At 36.7% G+C, this 15,815-nt stretch overlaps 1 protein-coding gene across 2 annotated transcripts in view; it reads left to right on the forward strand.

Moving 5' to 3' along the window:
• Nucleotides 1-15,815, forward strand: part of GPR158 (G protein-coupled receptor 158) — a 422,057-nt gene that overhangs the window by 388,238 nt on the left and 18,004 nt on the right. For both annotated transcript variants that reach the window (XR_010146829.1, XM_521427.9), the window contains exon 7: nt 4,586-4,824. Coding sequence is in view for 1 of the 2 variants with exons in the window: in XM_521427.9 (XP_521427.2) it covers nt 4,586-4,824 (239 nt within the window). In the remaining variant the exon portion in view is untranslated. The remainder of the gene's footprint in view (nt 1-4,585; nt 4,825-15,815) is intronic.

The following is a 15,815-nucleotide window of genomic DNA, read 5'->3' on the forward strand; positions in this document are numbered from 1 at the left end:
CAAAGGTAGGTTGGACAACAGCAAAGTGGGTTGGAGAAGGAAGGAATGGAGAGAGGGGTGGTTTTGTTTCAGGCCCTGCTGATGTCCAGTAAGACACTGAGTATACAGGGACTGAACTCAGGAGAGTGATCTGAACTGGAGATATAGAGGTGGGACTTGCTGGCATATAGATAACTGAGATGGGGAGCCGATGGAGTTTCTTGGGTGCAATATGTAGTGATAATATAACATGGCCACATTTAGGAGATCCTTGGAAACACTGCCATTCAAGGGGCAGAGTGAGGTAGAGAAGTCTGCAATAGAGACTGAAAAGGAGCTAGCCAAGAAGTAGGAAGAAAGTAGGAAGAGAGAAGTAGGAAGGAAGTAGGAAGAGAGAAGTAGGAAGGAAGTAGGAAGAGAGAACTAGGAAGAAAACCAAGAGAATGTGACATCATGGAAGCTGAGGGTTCCAGCCACACCAAAAGCTGGGGAGAGACCATGTAAAATAAGAAGTGAACAATATCAATTAGCTCTTGGAGGAAGGTCATGGATAACCCAAGTACAAGTTCTTATGGTGAGCTATATAGCTTGAACCAGAAATGTACAGAAAATGAGAGAACAGAGGCAGATGAATATAATGACAATTTCTGGGTTATCCTTTTTCTTTGTCATTTCAGAATGATTTCCATGAATTTATCTGCTATTAATGAAAATTGAATGTACACTTTATATATGCCTTTTCATATTAAATTTTGGAAGTTTCTTGCAGTCTTCCCATATATGTTGGGCTTTCCTTCAGAAATAGTGAAACCTTCTGAACTCATGGTCTCCTGAAGATTTATCTATGAAAAAATAGTGGAAAAGTCATCCATATAGGAAGTCCAATGATTTGAATTTTTTTCTACAGTTGTATTTCATACAAATGCATGTCTACATATTCTTTTTTATAGTCTGACCTCTAGGCTTCTTTTAAGACAATCCTAGAAAAATGCATCTTATTGCATTTTACAAAAACCAATATCCTGAAATGCTTAGATTGAAGTGTAGAGTTGTGTTTATTATGTTTTCTATTATTTGAAAGCCAGTAAAATCAATAATGGAAGACTCATGAGGGATTTTGCTTTGGTTTGGCTCTCTTGAAATGAGATTATAGGGATCTGACAATCTTGAATTCTCAAGCTATACAATAAATACCCAAAGGGCCATCTAGAAAACATGAACATTTTTGATAATTTGGAAATGGGATTTCTTGAGTAAAAGGTTACTGTAACTGGAATCGTAGATTTCCTTTGCAAAAGAAAAAACTTAACTGATTAAGAAGTATTTTAAAGGAGACAGTTAACAAATCCACTATTAGCTCTCTATGAGATTTAAAGTTTCAATGGGAATTGTGAAACTCAAGTATCAAAAAAAAAATATTTATCACATTTTAACCATGGAAAGAATATATAGTTCATAACTATTTTTTCTCTGAAGCACTGTTTCTCAACCTGATGAAAACTCCTTGCCTTAACTTGAAAACTCCCTAGGAGTTGCTGGGTATTGAGAACCAAACTTTGCTTCCTGCCAACCAGTTCCCCCTACTGTCCCTACCTAAAGACACCTTGCATTTCCCTGCTTTTGATTCCCATCAATTAGAATATCCCCTTATATCTTTTCCACTTTCCTTCATTTCTACCTATTGATATCCCCCAAAGCCCAGATTAAATACTACCTGTTCTATTGGGTTAGTGGATTTGCTAGCCACATACAATATATAATGTTAGCTACTGCATATGGTAGCTATTTGCAAACTTACTTCTAGTTAAATTGTAAGTTTCTATAGAAAAAAATTATATCTTATACCTTCCACGTTGCCTAGCATGATGCCTAACATATGGCTGTCACTATATAAATGTTTGTTCGTTATATTTAAAATGTTTACATTAAGAGTAAAGCTAGAATTTGGAACCATTTTATGTTTTTCTGCCCTTGCCAAACTATGGAAGAAAAGTGGGTCAGGTTCTCTCTGGAGAATGTAGTCATTCAAAATTTAGAATTCATCCAGGTTCAACCAGAAACAAATATGTGTACATTATGATTACAACTTTCTCCTACAGAAAATAAGATTGGAACTGGCAAAAATATTAATTTTCCAAGAAATTTCTCTTATTTCTAAGGTAGAATTCTTGAATCTTTTAATCTGCTAATTACAATGGAAACCTTCTTATCCAATATAACTGGACTTCATATTTGGTCAATTTGTTGAAGTTTTTTAAAGTAGAAAAGCATTTAAAAAGTATATAGATACTGTAGTTTAAAACACAAATAATTACCAGTCTTTTTGAAATAAGGCCTCTTTTTGACTATGGGTTTGATAGTTAGAGTTCATTGTTCTCTGTATAGCATAAATCACCAAAATGTATTATCTACTGCATTGTGTTAAATGTTTTTGAAGTAATCTGAGTGTAGAATTTTTCTAGGTTTTTGTTTATTGACCACTCTCTATTTTAAAGTTTCTTCACTTCCACTAAGTTAGCTTTTTATTTTAATGTTTTATCTTTCCAAAGCATTCAAGAGAGGTTTCATAGAAATAAGTCTCCTTGCATGGGCACGGTGGCTCTCGCCTGTAATAATCCCAGCACTTTGGGAGGCCGAGGCGGGCGGATCACCTGAGGTCAGGAGTTCAAGACCAGCCTGGCCAACATAGTGAAACCCCGTTTCTACTAAAAAAATATAAAAATTAGCCAGGCATGGTGGCACATGCCTGTAGTCCCACCTACTTGGGAGGCTGAGGCAGGAGAATAATCACTTGAACCCAGGAGGTGGAGGTTGCAGTTAGCTGAGATCACGCCACTGCATTCCAGCCTGGGTGACAAAGTGAGACTCCATCTTAAAAAAAATAAAATAGAGTAGTCTCCTTTTGTTTCATAATCATGTATAATTATTTTATTTAATATTTAATTATAACAGTGGGCATAATTTGGGAACAAATACACCTGATTCATAACAAATAGTAATTAAACTGGTCGGAGCAGAAGTGTTTAGGCATAGTGAAGATATTACCTGCCAGTGTTAGCGTTCGCCAGTGTTAGCGTTCACTATGACATGGATGGCACTTAATATATTGCATATACAGAATGGAGAGTAACTGTTAATCTGGGGAACTGATGAGATGGAGCGTGGTTAAGAGATCTTCTGTTTTACTTGTATCTGTTACTATATTTCTGACATTGTTCCACAGAAAAATTGAGAAGTATTTTGTTAATAATTAAATAACTTTTCCCTCTGTCCTGAAGGACAGTGGGGTTAATTTAATGGATGTGTTGTGTTAATTCAGGGAGAATTGCCAAAGGTCTATATATGGAGGAAAAATATAGCATAGTACATCTAGGCTATTTCAGGTGTATTGGCTTCATTTCTGGATTTAGAATAATCTTTATAAAAAATTCATATGACTTAAAATTATTCAAAGAATGAAGTGAAGGAGAGAATAGAACATTGAGAAAATGTGTTTGTTTTTATGCTTTATGGAAATTGATTACAGATACTCTCACAGTATCATAAACCACTCATGGTGGCTTATGTCAAATCATAATTTTGTGACATCAAATATCAGAATGGGGTAGGGAGTTAAAATCAGCTGAGAATATTCTAGAAATGAAATTGAAGAATGGGTAGAGAATTCTTATAGTAAGGGTGCATTTTGTCTTCAGAAAATATTTAGAGATAGAACAGTACTTAGATATCATCTCATCTAGTAGTTCTCAACTCTGGCTATTCATCTGAGATATATACAGAAAAAACTCTTAGTTTTTAAAGATCACATTTCCTATAGGTCATCCCAATTTTCTTCCTTAATGCAATGGCCTTAGTCTACCAAATGTTTAAATATTTCTTTCATTTTTATTATTACTTCATATTATTTTTGGTAATATGATAAAATGACCATGAAAGTAGGTAATATGAAATGATTTTCAGAAAATATCTTTAATAACATTCTACTATAAAAACAACTGGTTCAAGGAAGTTATTTGAGTTAGTATAATATTGTAAAATACAACCACTTACTTTCAGGACTATTTTTTGATCCCCCAGAAACCTTGTTTGAGCAATGTTTGCCTACGGATCTTTCTAAAGTCCTGAGAATTTTCCTTGAAATATTAAGACACGCTCAAAGACATCCCATTGTATATGAACCTATTGACTCAATGGACTCTAATGTAAGATATGTGTTTTACTACTGGAAGATAAACTAAGATAAAATTAAATAAAAATATGAGCAATACTGTTTCTGAATTTTCTCATGTTAAAACTCTGCATAAGCCAGGCACAGTGGCACGTGCCTGGAGTCTCAGCTACTTGGAAGGCTGAGGCGAGAGGAATGCTTGAGCCAGGAGTTCAAGGATGCAGTACACTATGATTGTGCTTGTGAATAGCCACTGCACTCCAGCATGGGCAACATAGCGAGACCCTGTCTCTACAACAAAAACAAATACAAAACAAAGCAAACTCTGATTAGCTGGATTTTGGTAGGTTTACATTTTACCTAGAAAAATAAGTTATTTTAGAGTTATACTTTCTGAATGTTAGGTTTGCTTTCACATTTGAACTTTTGCTTTTCTAGGGTTTTGAAAGTGTTTCTTTCACGAACGGCTCAACGAATTCCATATATGACTGGCGGACGGGTCATGAGGATGCTGGCAGTAATACTCTTGGTAGTGTTTTGGTTTCTCATTGGCTGGACTTCATCTGTGTGCCAGAATTTGGAGAAACAGATTTCACTTATTGGCCAGGGGAAAACATCCGATCACCTCATCTTCAATATGTGCCTCATTGACCGCTGGGACTACATGACAGCAGTTGGTATGTGGTCACTTGTTTCGTATGATGGTCTTACCATTTTTCAGTAGCATTACAACTGACTTCTTTAAAAGTCTTGCCAGACTCTTTAGTAAAGCCTAAACTAATCTCACCTAATGTGATTCTGGTAAGATAACATGGAAATGGCAGTAATGGCATGTGAGATGCAAACTTTTTCTGGAAGTTTCTATTGTTTTTCAAAGGTATATAGCTTTGTTGATAAAATGTAATCAAATAAATCAGAAAGGAGAAATGAACAATGGCAACTTCTGTGTATAAAGAGCTTACTTTTTTCATTCTTATCAATTGGTCCCCATTTGATTAATATTGGCTATTCTCCTGATTTATTTCCTTACTTGGGAGAAAAAAGGAAGCACGCTGGTTTTTTAAATAAAATGTTGGCCCTATAATATATATCAGATTGGATATGTAGGGCAGTCTTTGTAAAAATATTGTCTCTGCAAAATTTCTGATTAATCTATCTTTCCTTTGCTGACCTCAAAAGACAACTTATTTATAATTCTCTGGAGGTTTAGAATTACACAAAGACTAAGCCATGCTCCATGAGTGTAGTAAGTGCTACGTGGCTGAGAACCTGGAGAACTTTGAAGAGCTGCATCATGGCTTGGGCCCAAAACACGGATTATTTTTCTGGCAGCCCAGTGTTTTGAAAAAAGGAGGAAAACACATAGGAATTTTTCTGTTGCTCATATTAGTCTATTTTAAACTACGTCCCTAAACATACAACAAAAGGGATATTTTATTGTTGTTCCCCTCAGTAAGCCACACGACAAACCTTAATTGTATTTGGCAGATATAAAAGATAGAAACATGAGTTTGATTCCCATTTTTTGTCTCCCTCATATTTTGCAGTTGTTGGCTAAATAGTCTTTTGCTGGAAGCTAATAAAATGTGTATTTAGTTTAGAGTTCAAATGGAGGAATATTTTTCTGGGCAAGATATTTCAGGAGTCTTATAAACCTGATATCTGTAATAGTGAAACATATGGGTATGTAAAGGGAATGATTATAATATAAAGCTTATTATATTTTGGGTAATATAACAGAAGATAAATCACAGCACTAAGGTAGGAAGCGACTCTGATCTTGACTTTAGTCTGGATATGAAAATTAAATTGTATAGATAAAAAATTTCTACTCACCCTAACATTATTTTATGCTCTCAATGCAGGTTAACCAAATAGGAAAAATCATTTCCTTGTATTCTTATGAAGCAAAGGCCACTAGTTTTTATTTTTCTGTTTTACAAAAAAAAAAAAAAAAAACTCAAAATACATGATGACACAAACAAGCAGATAGCATGGCCTATTCACCAAGAATGTTTTTATGCATTGGAATTGAGATGCATTTGAGACCTTTAAAAAATTTATTTTGCACTCCAAAGAGGATCATATTTGTGATTTCTATGTAGAAATATATAGAAATATATAATTGATAGTAACCTGTATAAAGTCATTATTCCTTTCATTAGATAGCTTATTATTGATTCACATAGATGCATGAGAATTATTAAAAGTTATTAAAAAGCAAAGTTAGGTGGTGAAGATTCTTGGTGCAGTAGTAGTTTAGTAAAAGGATAAGCAGTTTGGACCAGAACTCAGGAACCTTTTATAAAGGACAAGTTCTTTAACCATGGGTAATATTTATATTACTGTAAAGAGGTGTAAAGAACATTCATTTTATAAGAACAGTGAAGGTCTGGGCGTGGTGACTCACGCCTGTAATCCCAGCACTTTGGGAGGCCGAGGTGGGTGGATCACAAGGTCAGAAGTTTGAGACCAGCCTGACCAACATGGTGAAACACCGTCTCTACTAAAAATACAAAAATTAGCCAGACATGGTGGTACACTCCTCTAATCCCAGCTACTTGGGAGGCTGAGGCAGAAGAATCGCTTGAACCCAAGAGGCGGAGGTCGCAGTAAGCCGAGATCATGCCACTGCACTCCAGCCTGGGAGACAGAGTGAGACTTTGTCTCAAAGAAATAAAAAACAAAAAAAATAGTGAAGGATGGGCCAGGGGCAGTGGCTCACACCTGTAATCCCAGCTACTCTAGAGGCTGAAGTGTGAGAATTGCTTGAACCTGGAAGGTGGAGATTGCAGTGAGCTGAGATCACACCACTACACTCCAGTCTGGGCAACAGAGCGAGACTCCATCTCAAAAAAAAAAAAAAAATAGTGAAGGATGGAAGTGGGTGGAAATTGTATGAAACATGGAGGAAATGCCTACCTAGAAAATAAGATAATGATGGAATACATTGTGAGTAATGCTAGGTGGTTGAGTATATTGTGAGTTTATTAAGTATACTGTTAATAATACTGTATGGTTAAGTTTATTGAAAATGTCTTAGAGGAATTTAGAGAAGCAGAAAAGTGATATAATGAATCGGTAAATTCAATCAAGATGACTATAAGGATGTATTTTGGTTTTTTTGTTTTTTTAAGTGAAATGCACCAAACTCACCAAATTCAGGGGTTTGGGAGTTGGAATCATTAGAAGGGAGAAAGAGCGGCTCTCAAAGTGTGGTCCCAGAACCCGCAGCAGCTGCATCACCTGGGGACTTGTTAGAAATGCAGATTCTCAGAGCTCGCTCTGAATTCCTCAATCAGACACTCCCGGATAGTGGAGCTCAGCAATCTGTGTTTCATAAGTGTTCCAGGTGATTCTCGTATTACTCTAAAGTACAGAACTGCTGACTCCACGGAGGGAGTCAGATGAACTTATGAGAACATAAAAATAACTAATCTCAATAGTGCCCTGGCCATTCCATTCATTCTTACTGTTCCCCGATCAAACACTAGAACATTGTTTTCAATTATTATTTCAAATCCTCTTTTCATACCTCCAAACTCTCCATGTTTCCCTTTTCTCTTAGATGACTTCTACTTGAAAAAAAATAAACAGGAGCCATAACATAGAAATGTCTTCAAATTCCTGCCTTCATATCTATAAATCTTCCCATATCCACATTTATTCTTATTTTTTCTCCTTCATATTATCTAAGGTAACACCACAACCTGTGCCAGACTCATCTAACATTTTGGGCCCCTCATCTCCAGTGGCCACTCTCACTTTATATGAACTTTCTGTTATCTAAAACTCCCCTACCTCCAAAGTCACTCATTGAAGACATTGAAGAATTCTGTTGTTGTTGTTTTTTCCAGTAGCTTTTGGGGTACAGGTGGTTTTGGTTACGTGGATGAATTGTATACCGGTGAAGTCTGAAGTTTTATTGCACCTGTCACCCAAGGGAGTGTACATTGTACCCAGTCTGTAGTATTTTATCCCTTACCCCCTAACCCCTTCTGAGTCTCCAGTGTCCATTATACCACTCTGTATGCCTTTGTGTGCCCATAGCTCACCTCCCACTTATAAGTGATGATGTACGGGATTTGGTTTTTCATTCCTGAATTATGAAGAACTCCTTTCTGATCACAACCCATTCCTAGCTCATTTACTCCCTATACAATAGCTCTTTAGTAACATAGACTGTTTTCATTGTACTTTACTCCTCCTAAATTCTGCTCTCCTCCAGAGAGAAAACTTACAGGCAGCACATTTTTCCACTTGCAGTAATGGAACTATGAAAAGAAAATGGGCATTTTTAAAAGACATTAATTTTGAATAATACTGGGAAAGAGGACATAGAGAGTAATGACGACCCTGAGATAGATAGTGCAAAAGAAAATGAAGATTCATAGCGTGGGATGGCTGCAGGGCATGCGGTTCCTTAGGCAATAACCAAGTCTCAGTTAAAGAGGTACAGAGAAGCTAAGAGAAGCGATTGATTATAGTGGTAGGATCTAGGTCATGGCTTCAGGAATGAGAAGTATCAAAACTTAAGAAGCAGAAATTAAACTAATACCCCTAAAGGTGTTAGGCAATAACATTAGGGTCTCTTAGAAAATCAAGACTCATGATGAGAGTGCAGGGACCAAGAAGAGGAAGTTAAATTTTTGATGGTGTTTTTGTCATCTCACAGTCATTGCTTTTGTCCTATAAACTACTGTAACACCTTAGTTCCCAAAGTGTGCTCATCCCATAGTGACACTGTTCTCAAAAAACAAAAAAAAAAATCAGGGCACATAATTTTAAAAAATAATATTTGGAATTAGGACTGTCTTAAGACATCTGAGACATGTGGCTGTTGTAATTATTTTTCACACTATCCTAATAAAAGTTTTCATTTATTTCTCTTTCAGCATGCAGCATCAATATTTAACCTCTCTTAATTTAATGGTTTCTAATGTGTAGTGTGTGCCTTTTTACAGTCTCTTTATAGAGCTCCATAAGTAACATGTTTTTGATATTCAGACTGTTAATCAAAAATAAATCCATATATCTTCAGTCAGCTAGAAAACCTGTACTGAACGCTAAATTATTTCCTGGATCCTAAGCGGTAATGTTCCCATATAGGAAGGGACTGTAGAGAGGGAGGAAATAGGCTTAACCGTAAGGGTGGTGGGAAGACTTTCTCAAGAAGCTGTGTGCACTTACATTAGTGTCAAGAGTTCATTCAGAAAAAAAGAAAAAGTGATGGTTAAATACATTAGTACATTTGCATTCTGGGATCAGCTTTACCCATCAAAAACAATCCCTTTTTCAAAATAAGAAATCATTTGAGAGAGTGAAATACTAGTTTTTCCGCTGAAGTAGAGCTCTGGCTAGAAATATGGGTCATACATTGAAAGACCAGGCTCATTCTATTTTTGCTCATTGCACAGGGCTGCTCCAAAACTGCTCAGATAGATGATTTTCCTAACACAAGTGTTTCAAAAGAGAAAACATGTATAGAAAATAGATTGGAAAAATCTCAGAACCTCAAAGAGCCACAGTTTCTTCTTTGAAGAAATGATTTTAAAACATAGAAGGGAGAAAATGGTTTTCAGAATCACATTGTCATTTATGTCCGTTTATAATTTTCAATCATTTTGTTAGTCCTGTATAAAAAAATGAGATAAGATTTAATGGAAAAAATAAGGATAAAGACATTGCTACATGGACACTGGACAATGTGAGAAGTGCTTTTCAGGCAGAGTAGTCAGTTTTTCTTAACAAATGACTTTTTCATCTGGTGGAAAGAGTTTTAAAATGTGCATGTTCCAAGACATTTTTAGATCAGATTATAATTCCTATAAACATTTAAACTGCCATACCTTTTTGAGAATCGTCTACATCTATAATAACAATACATACTATGGTACTTACACTACTCATCATTACATGACTCAGTACCCTGAACTTTTCTGAGTACGTTTAAATATATTTTCTGTAGCTCACTGAAGACAAAAGAATCTTTCCATCTGCTCCTCCCTCTTGTAGCTACGTGCTCCTCAGCAACATGGCCTACGTTGTTCACACTTATCCCTGACACCGACAGAGAACCTGCCAGGTGTAGGATCTTGAAAAATATTTGTTGAAAGAACAAAGCAGTCAGCTGTCTTTATCTTGTGATATTTTCTATTATCAGACTTAGACCAGTATGAGGAAACATGTTAAAGCTAAAGACTGTGGAAGTTATACACTTGTCCCCAGCTTCATTTTCATGGTAAATGTATAAGTTCAAATTTGGGGGGAGGTATTTTGGAGCAAGTTATAGAAACTAATGGATAATTGCTGGCCATTTTATGAAACTCTACCTTTGACTTCTCCAACAGTCATAATAGATTGGTACAAATTTGCATGGCAAAGGAAAACTATAACTTAAAAAAGATTACATAGTGTAATTACAAATATTGAAACAGAATAAAATAGATTTAATGAACATTTTGATTATTTCACTATTGTCCTAGAGCTATCTAAAGAATAAAGGGGTTGGCCGGGCACGGTGGCTCACACCTGTAATCCCAGCACTTTGGGAGGCCGAGGCTGGCAGATCACGAGGTCAGGAGATCGAGACCATCCTGGCTAACACAGTGAAACCCCATCTCTACCAAAAATACAAAAAAAATTAGCTGGGCATGGTGGCGGGCGCCTGTAATCCCAGCCACTCAGGAGGCTGAGGTAGGAGAATGGCGTGAACCTGGGAGGCAGAGTTTGCAGTGAGCCAAGATCACGCCACTGCACTCCAGCCTGGGTAACAGAGTGAGACTCCGTCTCAAAAAAAAATAAAAATAAAAATAAAAAAATAAAGATTAAAGGGGTTGAGACTGGGAAACATTCTCCTAAATTAATGAAGAAAACAAATCAAAGTATCATGTCATACTCATTTTGGAAACTGTTGGTAGTACAACTGTACAACTGTCAGATTTTTTTTTTTCTAAATCCTCCTACCCTGGTTGGTAAATTGGCAGTCAATTGTCCATGTTCAGGATTTTTTGCAATAACATTAAACTTGTCATATTAAAAAGTCAAACCTTTATTCCCCTATGAGTTTTCTAATTGGATAATACAAACTGACAAATAAGTAGAATTGACTTCTCATGCCTGAATTAACTGTTATAATTTCACCCCTAGAGTCAAGTAGACCAGATCTTGACACCTAGATTTAGATATCCCAGGCAGGCAGGTCCTCCAGTATGGGGGACCCAAATTTAAAATACATTTATTTTATAACAGAGGTAGTGATGTAATGGAGTTCATCCGTTGATATATGTAGTTGGATAGCACTCAATTTGTGCTTAAACATTTAGAACATACATTGAAGATACTGAAGCGGAACCAGTGACCAAGATAAGCTAGAACAAGTGGGCAGATTCTTACGTTACCTGCAAGAAACAACAAGACCGCAAAAAAGTAGCTAATAAATGGTAGCATCGAGGACATTTAGAACTTCCCTTCCGTGGTTAAATCTGTGCATCAAACTTTAATATTGACCCAGGCAAGCGCTGAGCTGTTTCCACAGTTTCTTCCAGAAGTTAGGTGATGATAGAATGTTATAAAAAGTTATGTAATTGAGAATAAATCTATTTTACTGCCCTCCTGGCACAATATATCCAAAAAGCCCTATCTAGGCTTCTATTCATCCTCTATCATCTCCTGTAATTCTTTCTTTCTGTATCACTGATATAGCCTAACTCTTCTTAACAGCATTTATATGATCTAATAACTATTCCCTGATAGGAATCCTGTTATAAATTAAGTTCTCTCCCCCCACCCTCCACCTCTCTTCATGGTTGTGAAAGTCCACTGATACATGAGGAGTCTCATGGTTCCGGAAACTCAGAGTTTGACATCGCTTGTTATATATTTTATTCACCACATTGAAAAGAAAGATGTAAATGAAAATACAAGCAATAATTAAACAGGTATGATAGGCTTCAGTCTAATTCCATTTGGAAATTTTTTAATATTTGTGCTTTTAGTGAATTCCAGCCTTGATTACTCCACTGTTCAAAAGTATTAGTTTCCATGGATTTCACGTAATATAAAATATTGCCACTATAGAAAATACAGTCTTTATTCTTCTTTATTGACACGCTTTTCTCCTTTGTTCTTCTCTTTCCTGGTACAATATTTTTAACACACACACAAAAAATAGGTAGTGTGTTCAGTAATTTAATTAGTCATATGCCAATGTTTAGAAAGAACCGAGAAAAATACAGCATCTCTCTCGCTGAGTTATATAAGGAAATTCTAAAATAGCAATTGTTTTTAAGGATTTAAATACTTAATTACCCTAGAAGATTAGGCTTTATTATGACAGGTGAAATGTGATATAAGTGCCATTTAATGAATGTTACAGAAAATAGATTAGACTTTCTCGTATCTGACAGATTAACGTTCTTTAGATTCATTACATACATTTTCTTTTATTCCAATATGTCATATGCCTTAATGCACACTGCATTACTTGTTACTATTTTAAACATACATTTTTATTTAAAAAAAAATTTGAGTCATGGTCTCCCTCTGTCACCCCGGCTGGAGTGCAGTTGTGTGACCATAGCTTGCTGCAGCTTCAAACTCCTGGACTCAAGCCATTCTTCTGCCTAACCCTCCCAAGTAGTTGGGACTACAGGTGCACCACCATATGCCCAGCTAATTTTTAAAACATTATTTTTATGAGAGACAGACTTGCTGTGTTGACCAGGCTGGTCTCAAACTCCTGGCCTCAAACAATCCTCCCTCCCAAGCTACTGGGATTACAGGTATGAGCCACCATGTGTGACCTTAAACATGTATTTTTAATTTTCAATCAAAGGATAGAAGCCTGACCACATTGTCTTGGCTTAGGGCTACATCACTAAAAACTACACATACTTCTGAAAGCACTTGCTGGAGTGTCTTCAGAATGATGGAACTGGGAGTTCTTATTTATATACCACCTCTTCTGAAAAGTGCTTTACTTTCTCTTTGCCCTTTAGCATTATTCAAATAACTGTGCCTCAAAGAAGTAAAACAGTTTTCCACAAAGGCAGAATGTAAATAATAAATAAATAAATAACCTCTCACAGCAGTCTTCATGGTAGCCTGCCAGCTAGCACTTCAAATAGTATGTGTGAATTTCTAGTGATGCAGCCCGAGGGAAGGCAGATCACTAGTCAAAGCTACCAGGCTTTCATAAAAGATCAAAAATCAGACACTTTGATAATAGTAGCAAGTGATCCCATATCCAGTTCCCTCCCCAAACAATACCCATGCAAATGACAGTGTATTAATTCATTTTCACACTGCTGATAAAGACATACCTGAGACTGGGTAATTTACTTAAAAAAAAAAGTTTAATGGACTCACAGTTCCACATGGCTGGGGAGGCCTCACAATCATGGTGGAAGGTGAAAGGCACGTCTTAAATGGCGGCAGGCAACGAGAGAATGAGAACCAAGTGAAAGGGGTTTCCCTTTATAAAACCATCAGATCTCCTGAGACTTACCCCAAGAATAGTATGGGGGAAACCACCCTCATGATTCAGTTATCTCCCATGGTGGGGTGGGGGGTCTCTCCCACAACACATGGGAATTATGGGAGCTACAATTCAAGATGAGATTTGGGTGGGGACACAGCCAAACCATATCAGACAGAGAGACGAAATGGAAGACATAGCCTGCTCCTCTGACCTGGACCCTGTGCTCTGAGAGAACTTCCATCTGAGTCTGCCTTTGTGAGCTCATCATGTCCCCGCTCTTTAATGTGTATCCATAAGCTCTGAGGTAGCTGAGTTTTGCCAGAGTTCTGTCACCCCATGTGAAACTAAAAACTTAAATGTATATGCCAGAGAGAGAACAGTATACTCTCCCTACCCTTTTTACTTAAGATGCAATGGAAAATAAGGAAAAAATATCTTGGTCCCCATTCTAGCGAAGTGTGAACAGAAGCAATGAAGAAAAGCCAGCCTGTAAATGTGTGGCCACTCCGACAGTTCTGGCCTCAGAGAGCCCCCAGCTCCTAGGGAGTGGTAAGAGAATAAAGTAATCAAGTCACTATGTGACTTCATACCGTTGGTATGATTGACTGTGTTACTCCCCATTATTCCCAACAGTATTTCTGACCCAAGCTTGACATCTCAGCATTCAAAATTGTTACTCCTGCCTTTTTAAAGGAGTTACAAGTTCTACAATAAAACCTTCACAAAGGTAGATAATCCACAAAATACATTTAGCACAGTGCCCGGTCCATTCAACAGATGTCAGGTATGAAATCAGATTAATTGAGGAGACAAAAAGTACTTCTGAGGAGAGCTCCTTTAATTACCACAGGCTATTCAATTCTAATTAATGTATCAGCTGTTCTAAATACAAACAATTGCTGCCTGGAAAAATATTTGTTTTCTTCAGTAGGATAAAAATATTTCCAGGGGTTAAGAAAATCTCAGCCAAGAATGTAATTTAGGGAGCACTGGTCAGGAACTAAGAGACTCGGATTCTAGGCTCCAATCTGCTGCTCACAGGGCGAGTGCAGCTGGAGAACGGAGGTTCTCTGCAGACATATCCTATAGCCCATCCCGCCCATCCCGGGGCTCTGTGCTTCCAGAGAGCTGGACAGGGAACACACACCCAGCCTCCATTGTCCTAGTTGTGAAATGCACTGTAACTTGCAACGTCTTCTGTATCCTTCTCTATCTCGGAGCTGAATCAACTGACTTTAAGGCCAGCAGAATAACAGCAGCTCACCAACTACCTGCTTCCCAGCAGCACAGACACTCAAAAATGTACCTGTTCACTATATGGTCTAATAAAGTCACTTGTAACTTAACAATTCTAACAGAAGAGACATTCTCATTGTTTTAATCAGTGTAACTCATAATTGGCTTTATTTTAGCCAAAGAAGAACCAGATAACCACCCAGAATATCTAGGGCTTATAATATAAATACTTATTTATATTCAAGCTTCTTTATACTAGCTGAAGCCTAGAATCCTGGAATTGAAGATATTCAAGAATTATTGAAGTTGTTTGATTTAACACTTAGTGATAACCTCTGTGCCACCAACTCTGTCATTAGAAAGAAAACAAAATGAGTTATCCTGGGTAGAATTGTAAATATTTTTTTTTTTACTTTAACCATGAATTTTTTAAGTGGATAGGATATAGAGAAAAATAGAAGAGGACATTAAAAGAGACACTTGAGAAATAAAACCTAAACGTTTTATCATTTATATACTTATTTATGCTGTGTAAAGGTAATTTTTAATGCGGCAAAGCAGGGTAAAGTGTTATTAATACAAAACGCCTTTGCAACAGGGTAAATCGGAGTACTACAGCTTGAGTGGCATTTGCACTTTGAAGTTGTTTTTCTCTCAGCTTTTGTGGGTAGTCTAGGATCACAGAACTGGAGCACCTTCAGTGTCAAAGAACTTATACTAATTTTCATTTCCTTGCTTGGCCCAGCCGTTTGAAAAAATAACTTGAAAATACTCTCCTTATAGTATATTAATTTTTCAAAGGCTATGGTAGTTAACTTTTAAACTGAGTGTTATTCCATACAGATTAAAAAGACTTCAGTTTCTGAAAGCCCTATTTGGATCTCGAAATATAAATGCAGTCCTTTTTGTAACTATACTCATGCCTTTCATCAAAATTATTTAACACCAGAA

The sequence above is a fragment of the Pan troglodytes genome, chromosome 8 (assembly GCF_028858775.2).
Source record: "Pan troglodytes isolate AG18354 chromosome 8, NHGRI_mPanTro3-v2.0_pri, whole genome shotgun sequence".
NCBI lineage: Eukaryota > Metazoa > Chordata > Mammalia > Primates > Hominidae > Pan > Pan troglodytes.